The sequence below is a fragment of the Argopecten irradians genome, chromosome 1, assembly GCF_041381155.1.
Source record: "Argopecten irradians isolate NY chromosome 1, Ai_NY, whole genome shotgun sequence".
Lineage (NCBI taxonomy): Eukaryota > Metazoa > Mollusca > Bivalvia > Pectinida > Pectinidae > Argopecten > Argopecten irradians.
The window spans coordinates 73,824,746-73,845,118 of record NC_091134.1 but is presented as its reverse complement, the minus strand read 5'-3'; the positions used below and the strand labels follow the sequence as shown (position 1 = coordinate 73,845,118).

The 20,373-nt window shown below is 35.4% G+C and overlaps 2 protein-coding genes across 3 annotated transcripts in view; one reads left to right on the top strand and one right to left on the bottom strand.

Moving 5' to 3' along the window:
- The window catches only part of LOC138307724 (actin-related protein 6-like), a 55,540-nt gene extending 47,099 nt beyond the window's left edge, over nucleotides 1–8,441 (bottom strand). The window contains exons 1-2 of the mRNA XM_069248579.1: nucleotides 8,316–8,441; nucleotides 4,036–4,153 (exon numbers count right to left, since the gene is read on the bottom strand). Of these exons, the coding sequence (XP_069104680.1) occupies nucleotides 4,036–4,153; nucleotides 8,316–8,386 (189 nt within the window). The 5' untranslated portion in view covers nucleotides 8,387–8,441. The remainder of the gene's footprint in view (nucleotides 1–4,035; nucleotides 4,154–8,315) is intronic.
- Nucleotides 5,178–20,373, top strand: part of LOC138307697 (F-box and WD repeat domain-containing 11-A-like) — an 85,832-nt gene continuing 70,636 nt past the window's right edge. For both annotated transcript variants that reach the window (XM_069248545.1, XM_069248536.1), the window contains exons 1-2: nucleotides 5,178–5,598; nucleotides 11,010–11,476. In XM_069248545.1, the coding sequence (XP_069104646.1) occupies nucleotides 11,243–11,476 (234 nt within the window). In that variant the 5' untranslated portion in view covers nucleotides 5,178–5,598; nucleotides 11,010–11,242. The remainder of the gene's footprint in view (nucleotides 5,599–11,009; nucleotides 11,477–20,373) is intronic.

Sequence of the window (20,373 nt, the reverse complement as noted above, 5' to 3'; positions counted from 1 at the left end):
AGTGATCTCCCACCTTCTGGAAGGCCAGTAACTAGTAAATCAGTAATCTCCCACCTTCTGGAAGCTAGGCCTATAACTAGTAAATCAGTGATCTCCCACCTTCTGGAAGGCCAGTAACTAGTAAATCAGTAATCTCCCACCTTCTGGAAGGCCAGTAACTAGTAAACCAGTAATCTCCCACCTTCTGAAAGGCCTGAAACTAGTAAATCAGTAATCTCGCACCTTCTGGAAGGCCTGAAACTAGTAAACCAGTAATCTCGCACCTTCTGGAAGGCCTGAAACTAGTAAACCAGTAATCTCGCACCTTCTGGAAGGCCAGTAACTAGTAAATCAGTAATCTCCCACCTTCTGGAAGGCCTGAAACTAGTAAACCAGTAATCTCCCACCTTCTGGAAGGCCTGAAACTAGTAAATCAGTAATCTCCCACCTTCTGGAAGGCCTGAAACTAGTAAACCAGTAATCTCGCACCTTCTGGAAGCTAGGCCTATAACTAGTAAATCAGTGATCTCCCACCTTCTGGAAGGCCTGAAACTAGTAAACCAGTAATCTCGCACCTTCTGGAAGGCCTGAAACTAGTAAACCAGTAATCTCGCACCTTCTGGAAGGCCTGAAACTAGTAAACCAGTAATCTCGCACCTTCTGGAAGGCCAGTAACTAGTAAATCAGTAATCTCCCACCTTCTGGAAGGCCTGAAACTAGTAAACCAGTAATCTCCCACCTTCTGGAAGGCCAGTAACTAGTAAATCAGTAATCTCCCACCTTCTGGAAGCTAGGCCTATAACTAGTAAATCAGTGATCTCCCACCTTCTGGAAGGCCTGTAACTAGTAAATCAGTAATCTCCCACCTTCTGGAAGGCCAGTAACTAGTAAATCTGTAATCTCCCACCTTCTGGAAGGCCAGTAACTAGTAAATCAGTGATCTCCCACCTTCTGGAAGGCCAGAAACTAGTAAATCAGTAATCTCCCATCTTCTGGAAGGCCAGAAACTAGTAAATCAGTAATCTCCCATCTTCTGGAAGGCCAGTAAATAGTAAATCAGTAATCTCCCACCTTCTGGAAGGCCAGTAACTAGTAAATCAGTAATCTCCCACCTTCTGGAAGGCCTGTAACTAGTAAATCAGTAATCTCCCACCTTCTGGAAGGCCAGTAACTAGTAAATCAGTAATCTCCCACCTTCTGGAAGGCCAGTAACTAGTAAATCAGTAATCTCCCACCTTCTGAAGGCGTAACTAGTAAATCAGTAATCTCCCACCTTCTGGAAGGCCAGTAACTAGTAAATCAGTGATCTCCCACCTTCTGGAAGGCCAGTAACTAGTAAACCAGTAATCTCCCACCTTCTGGAAGGCCTGTAACTAGTAAATCAGTAATCTCCCACCTTCTGGAAGGCCTGTAAATAGTAAATAAGTGATCTCCCACCTTCTGGAAGGCCAGTAACTAGTAAAGCAGTAATCTCCCACCTTCTGGAAGGCCTGTAACTAGTAAACCAGTAATCTCCCACCTTCTGTAAGGCCAGTAACTAGTAAACCAGTAATCTCCCGCCTTCTGGAAGGCCTGAAACTAGTAAATCAGTAATCTCCCACCTTCTGGAAGGCCAGTAACTAGTAAATCAGTAATCTCCCACCTTCTGGAAGCTAGGCCTATAACTAGTCAATCAGTAATCTCCCACCTTCTGGAAGGCCTGTAACTAGTAAATCAGTGATCTCCCACCTTCTGGAAGGCCTGTAACTAGTAAATCAGTGATCTCCCACCTTCTGGAAGGCCAGTAAGTAGTAAACCAGTAATCTCCCATCTTCTGGAAGGCCTGTAACTAGTAAATCAGTAATCTCCCACCTTCTGGAAGGCCAGTAACTAGTAAATCAGTGATCTCCCACCTTCTGGAAGGCCTGTAACTAGTAAATCAGTAATCTCCCACCTTCTGGAAGGCCAGTAACTAGTAAATAAGTGATCTCCCACCTTCCGGAAGGCCAGTAACTAGTAAATCAGTGATCTCCCACCTTCTGGAAGGCCAGTAAATAGTAAATAAGTGATCTCCCACCTTCTGGGAGGCCAGTAAATAGTAAATAAGTGATCTCCCACCTTCTGGAAGGCCTGTAACTAGTAAATCAGTAATCTCCCACCTTCTGGAAGGCCAGTAACTAGTAAACCAGTAATCTCCCACCTTCTGGAAGGCCTGTAACTAGTAAATCAGTGATCTCCCACCTTCTGGAAGGCCAGTAAGTAGTAAACCAGTAATCTCCCATCTTCTGGAAGGCCTGTAACTAGTAAATCAGTAATCTCCCACCTTCTGGAAGGCCTGTAACTAGTAAATCAGTGATCTCCCACCTTCTGGAAGGCCAGTAACTAGTAAACCAGTAATCTCCCACCTTCTGGAAGGCCAGTAACTAGTAAATCAGTAATCTCCCACCTTCTGGAAGGCCTGTAACTAGTAAATCAGTAATCTCCCACCTTCTGGAAGGCCAGTAACTAGTAAATCAGTGATCTCCCACCTTCTGGAAGGCCAGTAACTAGTAAATCAGTGATCTCCCACCTTCTGGAAGGCCAGTAACTAGTAAACCAGTAATCTCCCACCTTCTGGAAGGCCAGTAACTAGTAAATCAGTAATCTCCCACCTTCTGGATGGCCTGTAACTAGTAAATCAGTAATCTCCCACCTTCTGGAAGGCCTGTAACTAGTAAATCAGTGATCTCCCACCTTCTGGAAGCTAGGCCTGTAACTAGTAAATCAGTGATCTCCCACCTTCTGGAAGGCCAGTAACTAGTAAATCAGTAATCTCCCACCTTCTGGAAGGCCTGTAACTAGCAAATCAGTGATCTCCCACTTTCTGGAAGGCCTGTAACTAGTAAATCAGTGATCTCCCACCTTCTGGAAGGCCTGTAACTAGTAAATCAGTGATCTCCCACCTTCTGGAAGGCCTGTAACTAGTAAATCAGTGATCTCCCACCTTCTGGAAGGCCAGTAACTAGTAAATCAGTGATCTCCCACCTTCTGGAAGGCCAGTAACTAGTAAATAAGTGATCTCCCACCTTCTGGAAGCTAGGCCTATAACTAGTAAATCAGTGATCTCCCACCTTCTGGAAGGCCAGTAACTAGTAAATCAGTAATCTCCCACCTTCTGGAAGGCCTATAACTAGTAAATCAGTGATCTCCCACCTTCTGGAAGGCCAGTAACTAGTAAATCAGTAATCTCCCACCTTCTGGAAGGCCTGTAACTAGTAAATCAGTGATCTCCCACCTTCTGGAAGCTAGGCCTATAACTAGTGAATAAGAGATCTCCCACCTTCTGAAAGGCCAGTAAATAGTAAATCAGTGATCTTCCACCTTCTGGAAGGCCAGTAAATAGTAAATAAGTGATCTCCCACCTTCTGGAAGCTAGGCCAGTAAATAGTAAATCAGTGATCTTCCACCTTCTGGAAGGCCAGTAAATAGTAAATAAGTGATCTCCCACCTTCTGGAAGCTAGGCCTGTAACTAGTAAATCAGTGATCTCCCACCTTCTGGAAGCTAGGCCTATAACTAGTAAATCAGTGATCTCCCACCTTCTGGAAGGCCAGTAACTAGTAAATCAGTAATCTCCCACCTTCTGGAAGCTAGGCCTATAACTAGTAAACCAGTAATCTCGCACCTTCTGGAAGGCCAGTAAATAGTAAATCAGTAATCTCCCACCTTCTGGAAGGCCAGTAACTAGTAAATCAGTGATCTCCCACCTTCTGGAAGGCCAGTAACTAGTAAATCAGTAATCTCCCACCTTCTGGAAGCTAGGCCTATAACTAGTAAACCAGTAATCTCGCACCTTCTGGAAGGCCAGTAAATAGTAAATCAGTAATCTCCCACCTTCTGGAAGGCCAGTAAATAGTAAATCAGTAATCTCCCACCTTCTGGAAGGCCAGTAAATAGTAAATAAGTGATCTCCCACCTTCTGGAAGGCCAGTAAATAGTAAATAAGTGATCATTTACCTGCTAAAATGTCAATTAGTAAGAAATAAATTATCACCTACCTTCTGGAAGGCCAATTAGTAAGAAATAATTGATCACCTACCTTCTGGAAGGCCAATAAGTAGTAAAGTCCTGACAGATCTTTACACTCATCAATCTGATCTCCAATAAAAATCCTTGTTCGCACATTCTTGGCTTTTGTAACACAATTTGGTAAAACCCTGGAAAATAAAAACAGCAGATATCTAATAAAACCAAACACTACGTCTGCAATAAAACTTTGGAATCTGTGAGGCCCCAAGAAACAATTTCTGAAAACAAATCTAGATATCTATAAGGAAAGTAAATTGAATAGACTCTGGACAACCTGGTCAAGGCTAATGTTAAGAGAAACCCAATCAAGTTTCAAATTAAAGAGCCTGACAATTTCTCAAAAGAAACACCAAATCAAATATATATTCAAATACTTTTTTAATAAAATAAAATTATTGACACATGGCATAAAACATATGAAAATTATATTGGATTCCATGGTACATACATATATACAATTCTATAGGTATATACATTATTATAATTATTATAAATTGTTCTCAACAATGACAGCTGATTTGATTCGTTATCCACAGGTGTCCATTTAAAGCAGGTGATCGATCTGTACTCTTACATCACTGAAGCTTGCATTTAAATTCTTAATCAAAAATTATTTTTATTAAATTAATTTGATAAGTTTAAGTCAGAAGATTGACATATCTATTTAGAGATTAACATTTAAATCTGGACAACATTTTACTTACAAACACTGTTATATCTTTACTAATCTTATTATCTACTGGATAAACCCTATCTATATACATACACCCGTCCAGCTCCAATGACAATGACAAATTTAGATTATACAATGAAAACCAAAGAATTTATTAATTACTTTATGCAGTACTACTAGATAGGCCAGCCCTGCTATAACTCAACATACACTTCAACTTAATCAGTTTAAAACCTCCTCTAAATAATGCCATTAGAAGTCGCTGACCCAGGCAGAACCTCTATCTCGGTCCCCATTACACCTTGTCCGTACTCAGACTGTCATTCAGACATGCTATCTGACACAATGCCAAAGCATACACCATGTAAATGTGTAGATATAACCCACGCTTCACTGACATAATTCAAACTAAAATATTCTGTTTTACCAGATCAATAATTACACCTGGGGTTAATTAACAGTGACATAAAATTGATATTCATATTTAGTTGTTGTTCCTTTGAGTACAGATTTTACATTTGGGAGCTAATTATTTCCAATTCTACAGAAAGTGTTCAGATTTTATCAATATTAGGATCATCTGCAACTATATGGAACAATGATTTTAAAACAATGGAGGATTAAAGCCTTAAAGTACACTTGAATTTTTCAATGATAACAAAACTGTATTACTGTTAAGGTTGTTTAAAACATCCTGCTTAGATCGCACACATATGGAATTAAAAACCAGCTGAATGTGTGGTCAATGAAAGCGACACATTTTACCACACAATCAGAATGGAAAAATTATTAGTGAAAATAGCTAATTGTTATGATTGCACGCTGTTTGTAATGGGAGAAAGGAGATATGGAATGGCTGAATTTCTGTACTGGATATGTACGATACACAGTCTGTTACAGGTAAGACGCTATTTTAACATATATAGCTTGAGTAACTTCTCCGGAGCATTATTGACTATGTAATCAAACAAAATATAAAAGAATGGCTACAGAAGATTAATTATTTAATACAATTTATTGCTGAAATATTGCCAACAAACCATCTGAAATGTTAACAAGCTATAATATAATTGGATTCCTGTTTATGTTGATGGAGAATAATTCCTGCAAGATTCTCCACCTATAAGATACTCATCAGTTCAACAAAAATTGGTGTTTAATTGTGTAATCAGTAGTACATTCCATAATCCATACAGGATATATTGTCCACAATTTTTTTCAGGATGCAATTAATTATTTTGAACATTTTCATCTTGAAGTAAAATAAGAAGATCAAACTTTTCAATGGGTGGTAATAGTGTAAAATAACTAACTTTTGTAACTTGCTGAAGAAAAATACTAAATTGTCTGCTCCTGTTTTTAAGACAGAAAAAATACCATTTGTCAGCGGTGGAGCATCTTTAAAATGACATTAAAATGTCAATGGTAATCAAGCTTTATTTTACAGTCTATTTACAGAAATGTTAAATATCTGGACTTGGTCCGTAACAGTCACCAGTGGCCATGGAAGAGAATCCTACGGTTTCGAAGGTCCCAGTTAGTATATGGACCTATACATGTACCCTAATCGGGCCGCCACCATAGACTCTTCTTATTAGCAGTAATATTTGGTGCATTTTCAAAGTATTATAAGCATGTATATGTAACAGGGTGCAGTATTTATAATAAATTTAATCACTGCCTCTGCCAGAGATCAAACTCTGCACCTCTGGATTATTAGTCTGACATTAACAGATTAAGCTCTCTAGCCAATTTGTCCTAAAGTTTTCCGGGGTCATAACAATTCCTTCGCAGGTACCATTAAGTATGAATTTTGAATTTTCACAGTAAGAAAAAATCACATCAAAATAATATATACTAGGCTAGTAGCAGAAACATATCCATAAGTACTAGAATCTGTCAATAAACGTTGTGTGTAATGGTATAAAGACTCTGACACAGGTCTGATGCCATATGTAACCCTAGTGCCATCACATGTAGGACAGTGGACATCCTGTGGTACCTCAGTCAGTATCCTCAGCACTGCCATTATGTTTAGTAGTATTGAACTCCCACTTTTATCCCATCACCTTATTCGATGACAATCTTCAGCTACTGTAGCCTAGATGAAGGTGGTCATTATTCCATGTACATGTAGCTATATAGATTGTGTCTTTTGTTTGATCAGACTAGACTTAAGGTAAAGTGTACCACCAAAACAAAATGTAAATAAGGGTACCCTCTGAACTTACAAGCAATAAAAAACATACCTCACAATGATATTTTGAAAGTTATGATTTTTTAAATATTTGAAAACTGAATTTTGAAAAAAAATCTGTAAAAATTGGAAGGATTTCTGAAATATTTATACAAGTAAATAATTATTGCTGACCAGAGCATTTAAAAATGCAAACAGTTTTGTGTAAAAAACAACCATTTTGTCTAAGAAAATGGTCATTTCAAAACAAAAGTCATGTCCCGTACTTTGTAGAAACTCCATTTAAACTTCGTGTAGCTCACTTACTTTAATCATCACCACCATGTTCATTTTTTTTCTCTGAATGCTTCTTGATTTTACATATTGTGACTGCATTATGCAAATTATGTAGTGTTATGCTTATCGGTAAAATCGAGAAGCATTCCGAATAACAATTGAACATGGCAGTGATGGTTAAAGTAAGTGAGCTACATGTTGTTTAAATGGAGTTTCTATAAAGTACGGGACATGACACCTCCAAAGGAGATTATGGATAGACACAGTTATTGGTACTGTTTACCAGCACAAGCGTAGATATTTTTGTGATTTTGGCTTGGTTTTTGAGGTACTCATTAGAGGCGAGACGACATTTCGACCAGAGAGGGAAATGTCTACCTAGCATATTTTTCGTAAATTTGCCGATTCATCAAGCCATAACATTGTCAATACTTGGCCAATTTTGTTCATCAAGCACTCACTGGAAAGATGAATTATTTTCCTTTAAGGTAAGATAAGCGTCAGTGGTGTATAGAGCTCATTTATTAAAATAATTACAATTAAAAAAAATACATCTGTTTTTCTCGAGCGTCGAGTTCATACCCTTGATACTATAATATATATATGTATACTGTTGGTTAAAAATTTTCGTACCAGGTCCCTATAAATCGTCTGTCCATCGTTTAGAGCTACGTCATCGCAGCTATTTGTCTCATACCAGCAGACCACAGAACAAGACACTTTCATCCACATTCCTTCAGACAAGTCTCTGGTACAAAAGATACATACAAATATTCATTTTTTCCCACAAACATTAACACAATGGAACCCCCTCCTTGCAGAAGCAGTACAATATGCACCACACTCGAGGACTTCAAGGCACATATTCCTCACGTAGCCCCTGGAGCCCTCGTGCATTAGTTTTGTATACATCTTTTATCTTTACACTAAAAATCAACAATCAATTCCTTGGACACCCTTGTATCCCTATAGATTAACCTCGGCTAAATCGTCATCGGCGTAGAAAAAAGCCAAAGAAGTTCTAACGCAATCAACAGACTAAATTGATGCACACTATATCAAAATGTTTGTATTTAGATTAGCATAATCACAGAGACTTTCCAATTTATGTAAGTAAACTGTGTGAGTGTCGTACGACCAATACCTTGGTTCCTTGTCGGTAGAATAGCCTACTTTAGCGAAGCCGCCTCCGTTGTCGAGCACGATGACCGCCATCTTTTAAACACATGGAGAATGACCGCTTTACGACACACTAGATTTTTATCATCAAGCAAATGTATTTCGTCGTGTTAGCCTTGAAAATACAATTTATCGAATTATATCGACTTAAGTTAATATATTCATGTAGTTAATACAGTTTTTAGGTTACGTGATATTAAATAAATATTTTACGTCACTATCCACTTTCTCTTTCAACTTTCGCTTTCATTCATCAGTTATAGTCCTTTTCAACAAATAGGGCTAGTTCTTGTTAGAAAAACATTGCCGCGTATTTTTGTAGTTTGCGAAGTCAGTTATTACTTTAATGGAAATTTCATGAAGGTTTTAAGCATAAATAGCTATAAGGATGACGCATTGAAACCGACACTATAAATGAAGTTTCCTGAATTTCTTTTTGTCTTTATGTGCATTGGTATTTGGGCATCAAATTTGGCGGTAAAATACAAACACGTTTTAAAAAAAGGCCCACTACTTTTTCGATACAAAAAGTAAAAGTTTCTAAAAAAACAATAATAACAAAAGAAAATTTATATAATTGACCACTTTTAGACGTTTTGGAGGTCGAAATAAAAAACCGATAAAAATTATACTCTACGTGGTACTAATACGTACATGTATATATAGTAGGTCCATGTTTATTTATATAAACATGTGCAGGTAATTCTCAGATCCCTCTGGTTTTGCCGTCTGACGCAATGATAATCACTGAATCAACTAAAGAGCGGTATTAACGACGACGGCGGGAAACATAATACGACCCGCGTTGTGAAAATTGACATTTTATTTATTTTAATTAAATTGTTTAGGAATTGATAATAAGAATAGCATTAACATTAATTTAATAACTTTTGCCCCTCTACAAAATTATCAATCTCGTTTTACATTTCCATTTTAAAAATCAAAAGCCGTTTGGGAAAGGTATTGGGGCCTTTAAGGTCTAAGTAATCGTCATCTTTCGTGAAGACAGTGAAGTACTGTATCACCTCTATATTGTATGTGTAATACTGGGTCAGCCTTGCGGTAGCCTCTGACTACAACAACATAAGTTAGAAAATTTGGTCGGACTTGTGTGTACACAGTATACTGATCAACAGATCGGAAACGCGGAATGGATTGTATTTCAAAGGGACCAAAAATAGGATACGCGTGTAATTTGTAAGTTAATATTTCTCTTTCTTTATCAGAAATGATCTGACGGAATCACGTGATTTCTGCCGTGAGAAATCTGTAGGTTTTCTAAGTATTAAATTGTACGTGTACGGAAAGGTACGAATACTAAAGAAAAATTAATGATGTTAGTAGAATTATGAAGTAAGTAAAAGGACAAATTGACGTCAAAATGTTGTTTCACTGCTTTCACAAAAACCACGGAGAAATATTTCAAACAAATCCCACGAAAGCGCAAGTAGGTTTTTACAAACCTTTGCAATTTCAAGAAAATTTGATTAAAAACAAAATCATGATAGTCTAGTAAATTATTTTTTTTTCAAAATGCATCAATAGAATATAGAGCAAAAATATAACGTGTACGAATACAAGTTTTTGACCCGAGTCTCCTTACTGTTGCAAAATGAGCAAAATGTTGTTAAAGCTAATCAAGGACGTATATGAGAACTCTCATGCACCTACCTATGTCTACGCCACAAAATTCAATATAAAAACAGAAGTTGTTCCGTTCGTGTTTATGGAACATTAATTCACACATGTTGTTATATATAAACCCAGACTATATTTATGATCATCAATAGCAAGCTCGTAAAATCTAAAATACACAATAATTATAATCATCGCACAATAGCATGTTTGTTTGTTGTGTAATTTACCCAGTAGGTGCTGTTTAAGTCTACGATAGGTAATAATTATAAGGCTAGGATCCTATTGTCGTCTTTAAGAATGTAATAAAACTATTAATAAATTCCTTAATTGAGCTTCACACTCTCAATCTTCACATGGTTTGTCTGCTTGTGGAGACTGGATTTAAACTTGGTATCTTCACATAGTTTGTCTGCTTGTGGAGACTGGATTTAAACTTGGTATCTTCACATGGTTTGTCTGCTTGTGGAGACTGGATTTAAACTTGGTATTTATTCCAGTGGGGCAATATTCGACTTCGCTCCACTTGATATTTTTGTAAAGCAGCAACAAAATAACAAATACGTTTCTAATCCGAAAGCTTCCATTTGATGCCCCCAATAAACCACTAAGTTAAGTAAGTATAATGTTGCATCGTGATATCGCAACTTCGAAACTCTGGGTCGTTTTGGTTTAATCAAGGACGTATATTCTCACTTATAAATCCTTGGTTTAATGCGGGATAACCGGTTGGACCGTTTGTAAAAGTAATTATTTCAAGTACGAGTCCTGATTTGGTACGGGCTTATGACTGATGAGGGTTTTGTCAAAGCTCGTCTGGAAGCAATATAAAATCAGCATATTATCTACATCTTTGTATCATTATTCATAAACGAAATGAAAACGATCCCGCTACTGACTTTGCGGTGACACTTCTGGCCGCAAAACTGTATCTTATATATTTGTATTCTTATAGTCAGAAAAAATAGTTGAAATTTAAGAATTATGTTACTTATTTTGTTTTATTCATTCTTGTGTATTTCAGGAATCAAACTGTGTGTGAATAAGACTTTTCTGAAATGAGCTATAGCCGTGAAAGTTTACCTGTGCTAAACGCGTGTTACCAAGCTTGTATTCACCTGTCGTTCTTGCTGCAGTTGGAGGCCGCTGTTCGGTGTATACACACTGCTCTTTTCAAGGTGGCTATTTAAACTGTAAAATGACCAACAGGTATTCAAAGTGTGCTGCTATTCATGACACTTTCTGAAGGAGGGAGTTATGAATGCTGTCGCTGAGAGACCGCCTTTAGCTGCAGCGGCTGGGAGAAAAGGGCACCTGTCGCCCCAGAGGGAGGGGAAGGGCGTGCGGAGGCGCCCCGAGGGTGAGGATGATGAGCGAAGATTGTTGGACTGGAGGGGTCACGGTGGGAGACACCCTACCCAGAGTAGTGTGGAGTTCGACAGACAGTTGGATAAAATTTCTATGTGGATGGAGAACTGGAACCATTCGCAGGTAAATCAAACTTATTTGATGTTAAATATTTGTTGGGACATAACTCATTATTTTGATGGCCTATACATGTCTTGCATATCATGTTAAAGAATAATTATAACAGTGATTTTTTTCAACATTTGAAATAAGATATTTCAATAAATTCAGTTTGAGGAAACTTGCACAACAAGCAAATTATTTGATGCAATTAATAGTCAATTGTAAAACATTAAAAAAATTACAATAGGTAATTATCATGAGATATAAATGTTGTTTCCATTTTCCAGAAAATCAATTATCTCTTACATGCATGACACATATTACCCGTATACAATTTATTGACGAGGCTATCCGGATGTTTGTCCTTTTGCTTATTAATTTTAATTGTAGCTAACATTTCAGCATTGATCTTCTCTCTCTTTGAAGTATTCAAATGTCCATATTTAGTTTCACATGATGTAAATTAGATAAAGTGTAAATGTTTTAGGGGCAATTATTATTGCATGGGGGATCTTACTGGTATTTGAAAGGTAACTTATGGCAATGTATGATGGTTGTAATGGGTCAAACAAACAGGCTTTGGTAAAAAGTTGTGCGTTCAACAAGGTTGTCCCGTTTTGTTTCCAGCATTGTAAAGATTTCAATGGGTATTGTCTTGTTCACCTCTCCGTGAAGGCCATGTCCCATCAGTATGACATAGAGGTGAAAGGAAAGTGGAATGATACATTTCATAAAAAGGGAGATAACTTCGATAAATCATTTGGTGACATGTATCCTTAATTGTTTAGTGATCATTTATAGGACTGCTCATAGATTTGCAATGATACAGACTCGTACCGTGTTCAATGATGGTCGGGAAATGACAGTTCAGTATCAAAATTTAGTTGAAATATTTGAATCAGATCAGAAAATGTGTGCATGATAATTGGATTACATTACCAAGTATGTATCTCCACTATTATCAAGTCTTGTCTTCTGAACTTTTTTTGAACTGTATGTGTGTGATAACTTCTTGTTAAATGTCAAGCATATTAATATTCTCAAATAATCTTGACTTGATGCTACTTAAAAAGTCTAACCTAATATTTATTGGGTTAAGTAGCAGGGATAAATATGGACAGTAAAGTAAACACAGGAAAAGGAAATTTAAATTTACAATCCATGTAGATTGGTTATAAATCCTGGGTGATCTTTAAACAGCTTGTATGTAACCAAGGAACAAGGAAAATTAAAAAACAAAAAATGACTCAAGGTAAAAATGGAAACAAAAATGTGTGACAGTGTCTGTAGAAAATTTTTTATAATATCCAATATTTCTTTTTTAATGCTGACTTAAAGTTCAAAGTCCTTTTTGTAAGCATATATTGTGAGTAAAACACGAGAACAACATAGGTACTGGTTTTAGTTTGCATTATCTATATAAGTTCCATGTTAACAATTCCTATTAAAAAGTCTTCCATTGGAATGTTAGAGCCTGTAGAAAGTGATTTTTAAACAGAAAATTCATATGTGGACAGTTTAGGAAACCTGTAAAGGAATTGTATAAGTTTTGTGTTAAAACAGGATAATGGTTCTACATGTATTATATAGAAGTCAATCAGGATGCGAGTATGGTAGCATTTTAGAATTAGAGGGGAAAACAAGTATCTTTGCATTAATTCTATATACCTTGTTCAAACAGTCATTTTATATCTAAAATACACATTGGAGAAATGGGTTTGTCAGTGCTAGTAATCTTTTACAACGGGTAGTAATAGATTAAATGATAAATCATTATCAAATTATTTGATATTTAGCTTGCTCTTAATTCAGTAATGAAATGATTGTCATTGGGTTACCTAAAAACTGTAGATAATGTGTTTATTTTACCTAAAATATAAACTGTAGATAATGTGTTTATTTTACCTAGGGATAAAAGGATAACTACAGGTATGCTGATCACTTTTAAGAAATTAAAAGAATATTAATGTAATCACTTAAATGTCAATTTGTATTTAGTAGTCCTAAACTGAACATATAATTGACCCGATTTTGAATGAGTTTATTGAAGTTCATGGTGAATGAATATGAGTAATAATATAGGTGTGCATAATAAGAGTTTAAAGTTCAATCTCAAACAGCTTTGAATACTTCTAACCTATTTATTACTGAATATTAAAACTATTATCATATTATTTATCATTTATCAATGAGAGTAAAATCAACATAACATAAAAAGGCAGTTTATTAGAGATTTAAAAATGTTTTTTACAAAGTGCCCACAAAGTAGATAGATTGTGAACAGCTGTTGGATATTAAGAATTCAGATATAGATAAGTTGACAATGCTTTGGTTTCCTATAATGGCTAGTATCAACAACAATAGCTAATGGAAATAAAGCCGAATTTATACTGGGCCTATAAGTAGCAGACAATCAGATTAACACATTCTGCACGACATTGTTCACAGCCTTTGTAACTAACTACTGATAGTATTTATGTTGTATTGTTTAGGTTAAGAAACTTTCAGAGTATCACGGCCAAACACTATTTCTCTACGACCATTATCAGCTCACTGTAAACTTTTAATTCATTTTCTTGTTCGGTGGTAATTTCACATACCTTTAATCTTGTGGTCTAAAACATTTAACTGGAGTTTTCTTTTTGAATTAATGATTTGATTTGACACAATACATGGTAATTGAACAGTGATAGGGAAATTGAAGGTGTTCATGTAATGTATATAAAATAAAGGGTCACAAGGTGCAGTAATTACATGTTATAATGTCATTATACGTCAAATGACTGTAATAGGTACAGCGACAGCGGTAGCCTGAAGTACTTACACTTTCATTTAACATGTCAAGGTATTGTCACTCAAACACTGGTAGTAATATGGAAATTAGTGAAAAGTTTAAAATCATGCATGTGTAATATAATGTGTTTATTGATTAACACAATTTAATAACATAATAATGATTATAAATCTATCAACAGGCACAATTAAGTTGCTTGTTAACAGCAGTTTAATTGATGGATATGTTTTTAAAACATGAATTAAAACACATTCTTCTTGAAATAAAGTTACCTAATTATACAACAAACACATATAAATAATGGCTGCACAATACTGAATAAAGTCAAATGTGTGTTAATTCAACAGGTTGTACTTTGGCAACTAAACCTGAACCATGGAAGGCTAGGTTTAGTGGCGAGAAAGTCTACCCTGCATTAGTTATAGATGGTGGTTACAGATTACAGGTGCTCTATAACAGTATTACAGACCATATACAATTGTTTTATACAGGACTATAATTTCTACACCAGAAACAATGGACACATACATAGACCTTGACTATGGCCTGGTATTATGTCGGGCAAGTTATATGTAAAATTCATTTCCATTTAGGAAAATAACTGTTTTAAAAAAATAGTTCCATTAAAGTTTATAGGTACATTGTAGGATTAATGGGGGATTTAATCGGCAGGGCGCGACCAGTTACATTCTGTATATATAAATTGATATAGCTTTGAAGTGGGATGTTTGTACTTGTAGAAATCATGGAGTAGCCATATCAATGTTAATGTGTTACCGATTTCTGACGCAAACAATAAACTACCATCTAAATCAATAATTATTTTGTCACTGGAAGTTTGTCAACTGTTGTGTGTATCATCACAAATTCTACAAGTATTGACCACCTCTACACTCACCAGTGACAAATGTTTGATGAACTTTACCAAAATTCTATTGTTTTAGAATATTGAATTGTTTTCATCGTTTGAAATGGCTACACACACATCAAACATAGCTAATGTAAAATTGATCAGTTTGATCGTCAGCTGATGATAGCTAGGGTTCCAGGTAGATAAAAGTGTTATTGTACAGTTAGACAATATTCAATTCAATTCTTTTATTACCTTGAGCCTTTCGGCTCATCAGTTTGAAACAAAACATATATACAAACACAATACACAGAATACACACTTGCATCCATGCAACACACACCCACTCTCACCATACATACATGTACACTGACACACAACAACCCTCTTAAGTATACATGAGACTAGTGTAGAGGGATTATGCTAATTGTAGCTTATAACATGTTATTTCTTATTTTATTACATAATTTAATGTATTTTGCTAAATTTGCTAACTCTTTTTTGTTCTCTGTTTCTAAAAGTTGAATAAATTTATACATACTCGGTCTAATGAAATAATATTTCTTAATAAAACGCTTTCTTAAAGTTAAATAGCATTCACATTTTAAAATAAAATGAAATTCATCTTCATTGTCCTCACTATTACAATACCTGCATGTTCTTTCATTTCTTTCTAAATTGTTATACCTTCCAGTTTCAATATTTAATTTGTGAGATGACAGTTGTATTTTTGTTATTTCTTTTAAATTCATGACACCAATTGGTTTTGTTAAATAAGGTTGTAAGCAGAAATTTTGACCAACAAACTTGTACAATGAACACTTCGAAGATGAATCAATTTTTTCTTTACATTCCTGCTTAAAAATATCACATAATTTACATTTTATAATATTTATTATATAGTCAGGTGTATATAGATCCCCAAACTGCCACAAATACCCTACCCCTATCCTAAATAATTCATTTCTCACTCCATCCAACCATTCACTCCCATTTTCTAACATTTCCTGATAGCAGGCATTCAAAACACAATTGTCAGTCTGTTTTAATTTTATCCAATGTTTGAAAATTTTTAATTTTCTTCCTATTTCTAAAGGCATTCTCCCTAATTCTTGATATATCATAAAATTTGCTGTAGATTTTTTAACACCCAATAATCGTTTACAAAACCCTAATTGATTTTTTTCAATGTCAGGAGCCTTATGAAACCCCCAAACTTCAGCTCCATAATTATAAATACTACTTACATATGTATCAAAAATATTAAGTTGGGTTTCAACATTAAAATAGTTTTATATGGAATCATATATTAACAGATATATTGATGATTAATCATAATTGAAAGTGTAGAACTACAATGGCTAATTACAAAATCATTAGTGCCAATGAAAAAAATTTCAATAATTCTACTCCATGATAATGTTGATATTGATTACTGGCTCAGAATGTATTGTCTTCAAGGGGGATGTTCAACAGCCTGATGGATGTGTGAAGGGTATATGAATGATAGGGATATTCTAATGCTTACAATAATACTTACAATGTTGGTAATTTAAAGCCCTCTTTTGACATTTTACCTAAGTTGTTGTAATTTACCTGTAAGAAATAAATACTGGTAACCAACATCAAAAACACCCTTTGGTTTGGTCTGTTGATTAGACTTATAATTAACGTCCTATTAACAGCTAAGGTCACATAAGGACTGCCTCTCATGTACACAGTGTGTTGTGTTTGTGAAATGTGTTTTGAGAGGCTGTGGTATGTTTGTGTTGTTTGTATAAGCACTGTCAACAACAGACTTACGATAATTGCAGTAAAGTTGAAGGCATAAGTATATAACTTACAGGTCCTTAACTGTAATTGTCACTAAATGTTGGTAGATGATGACTATTATCATAGAACTGTAACTAGAGGGCAGTAGACGATGACTATTACCATAGAACTGTAACTAGAGGGCAGTAGACGATGACTATTACCATAGAACTGTAACTAGAGGGCAGTAGACGATGACTATTACCATAGAACTGTAACTAGAGGGCAGTAGACGATGACTATTACCATAGAACTGTAACTAGAGGGCAGTAGACGATGACTATTACCATAGAACTGTAACTAGAGGGCAGTAGACGATGACTATTACCATAGAACTGTAACTAGAGGGCAGTAGGCGATGACTTTTACCATAGAACTGTAACTAGAGGGCAGTAGACAATGACTATTACCATAGAACTGTAACTAGAGGGCAGTAGACGATGACTATTACCATAGAACTGTAACTAGAGGGAAGTAGATGGTGACTATTACCATAGAACTGTAACTAGAGGGCAGTAGACGATGACTATTACCATAGAACTGTAACTAGAGGGCAGTAGACGATGACTATTACCATAGAACTGTAACTAGAGGGCAGTAGACGATGACTATTATCATAGAACTGTAACTAGAGGGCAGTAGACGATGACTATTACCATAGAACTGTAACTAGAGGGAAGTAGACGATGACTATTACCATAGAACTGTAACTAGAGGGCAGTAGATAATGACTATTACCATGGAACTGTAACTAGAGGGCAGTAGACGATGACTTTTACCATAGGGAAGTAGAAAGTCAGACTGTCTGGGGGTTTATAAACGATACACCAGGATTATAAATTGTCATCATTATTACAAATATCGACAGTCTTTCTGTCAATTGCTGACAGGACTTCAGTTGATTTGTTTTTTAAGCCTTCTTCATTACATGTGTATTTGTTCAATTTGACATTTTAATCTTAGTGACCACAGTGTTTGTTATCTATACAAATTGATCAGTGCCTGCTGTAGAATGTTTAGTAATTATCCTTGTTTGGGCCAGCCAAAATAAAAAAATCATTTGAAATCTGTCAAATTAATAATCAATATAAATATTTAGGTGTTACGTTATGTAACATTAATCTCAAACATTCAACAAAAAACACAATATTTGGACACATTTAGAATGTAACATTGATCCTGGGTTTTTTTATCCTGATAAGGTGTCTTTATTACTATTGATTTTTCCGACATAACCACCTCATTTCCACTCCACAGTTGATTTTGTAGTCTCTACTATTGGATTAATGTCATATATAAATGAAAATAATATTGATGCATACATATGTAATAGTGTGTAGAGACAGGACACATGTTCAGGAATTATATATATAAATTGATATGGAGAGGGGCGTTTTCTGAATTATATGACTTCATGGAGATTGAATATTATGTAAAATGTTAAATGTTTATCAGAATAGATACAATACCATATATGAGCTGATATCATATTTGTCATTATAGTAGACCGTCCCTTCTGGTTTCCTCTCAGGGATTTCGTTTATTTTTTATCCCCCGCCAAACGAAGTTGGCGGGGGATATACAAATGGGTTCCGTCCGTCCGTCTGTCCGTCCGTCTGTCCGTCCGTACGAATGGTTTCCGGAGCATCACTCTAAAACCAGTAGAGATATTTCCACGAAACTTCATACACACATTGGTCTTATGGTCTAGTAGTGCCTTTTGCTATTTTCAGGTTTTCATTTTTTGCATCTTTTCTGTAACCATGGAAACATTGCTGAAAATATCATATTTTTGTACCAGGTTCGTTTCCGGAGCATAACTCTAAAACCTAAAGAGATATTTCCACGAAACTTCATAGACACATTGTTCTTATGGTCTAGTAGTGCCTTTTGCTATTTTAAGGTTTTCACTTTTTGTACTTTTTTCTGTAACCATGGAAACATTGCTCAAAATGGCAGATTTTTGTGTAAGAATCGTTTCCGGAGCACAACTCTAAAACCTGAAGAGATATTTTCATGAAACTTCATAGACACATTGTTCTTATGGTCTAGTAGTGCCTTTTGCTATTTTTAGGTTTTCATTTTTTGCACTTTTTCCGTAACCATGGAAACATTGCTGAAAATATCACATTTTTTTGTACCAGGTTCGTTTCTGCAGCATAACTGGAAAACCGGTTGAGATATATGCACGGAACTCCATAGACACATTGTTCTTATGGTCTAGTAGTGCCTTTTGCTATTTTTAGGTTTTCATTTTTTGCATCTTTTCTGTAACCATGGAAACATTGCTGAAAATATCATATTTTTGTACCAGCTTCGTTTCCGGAGCATAACTCCAAAACCTGAAGAGATATTTCCACGAAACTTCATAGACACATTGTTCTTATGGTCTAGTAGTGCCTTTTGCTATTTTAAGGTTTTCACTTTTTGCACTTTTTCCGTTACCATGGAAATATTGCTGAAATATCATGGTAAATGGTAAATGTTACTTTGCAAAACTCTACCCATCTTTGTGTATATAGTCTAATATAAATGTCAAGGCTGTATACCTGATTCAACAATTGCAACCCCGCTCTACTTGAATTATACTCCATCTTTCTTCAGCTCAACTTCCTTTTTCCTGTTTTTTTTCATACACATAAGTCTCCACAATCAAACTTACTTCAGCTTTGATATCTCCATTGGCGGGGGATCTGAATGACTATGTCCTTGTTGATATTTTGATTTTAGGTATATATATCCTGATCACAAACACCACATAAAAATCATATGTCAGTAATGTCACCGAGTTAATTTTTCTTCCAGGGTTGCTTAGATATATGTACTAATGACATAAAATTCAAGATTTTAAGGATTTTAATCAATAATATTTCCTCCATGTAACATCCCTTAAGAATATGCCCGTAACATGTTCATACCTTCAGTAGGGGATATAGAATTCATAACTTTATCAAATTAGCTGGATTTTCCACAATAAAACAAAATATCATAATTTGGAAATAAAATCCGGCCCAATTTTAGTGAAAAAATGATCTCAGGAAAAATTGATTTTTTATAATTTTCATGAAGATTGACTTATTTGCAATAAGAAAAACCAATAAAAAGTATACCTCACCACATTATTTTTCAAAATATGACGGATTTACTCTCTAATACCCCTTAAATTTTGGCCTGAAAACCTTAAAATAGGCAAATCTGTAGCAATGTTTTATGCTATATTTCATTTACCCTTGTTAAATTTCTATATTTATGATATTATTGGAGAATATAAGATAACACAATAATTGCATATCTTAATGATTTTATTTATCTATTATATAAAATAGAACAAACCAGTTTGCAAGCTACATGTAGGCCTGGCCTCAAACTTCCAAAATGAGTCTAATTCAGCAGAAAATACATCAGCTTTTTCTTAGACGAATATTTGCCCTGTGTGATACCATATTAAAATGGACTATTTTC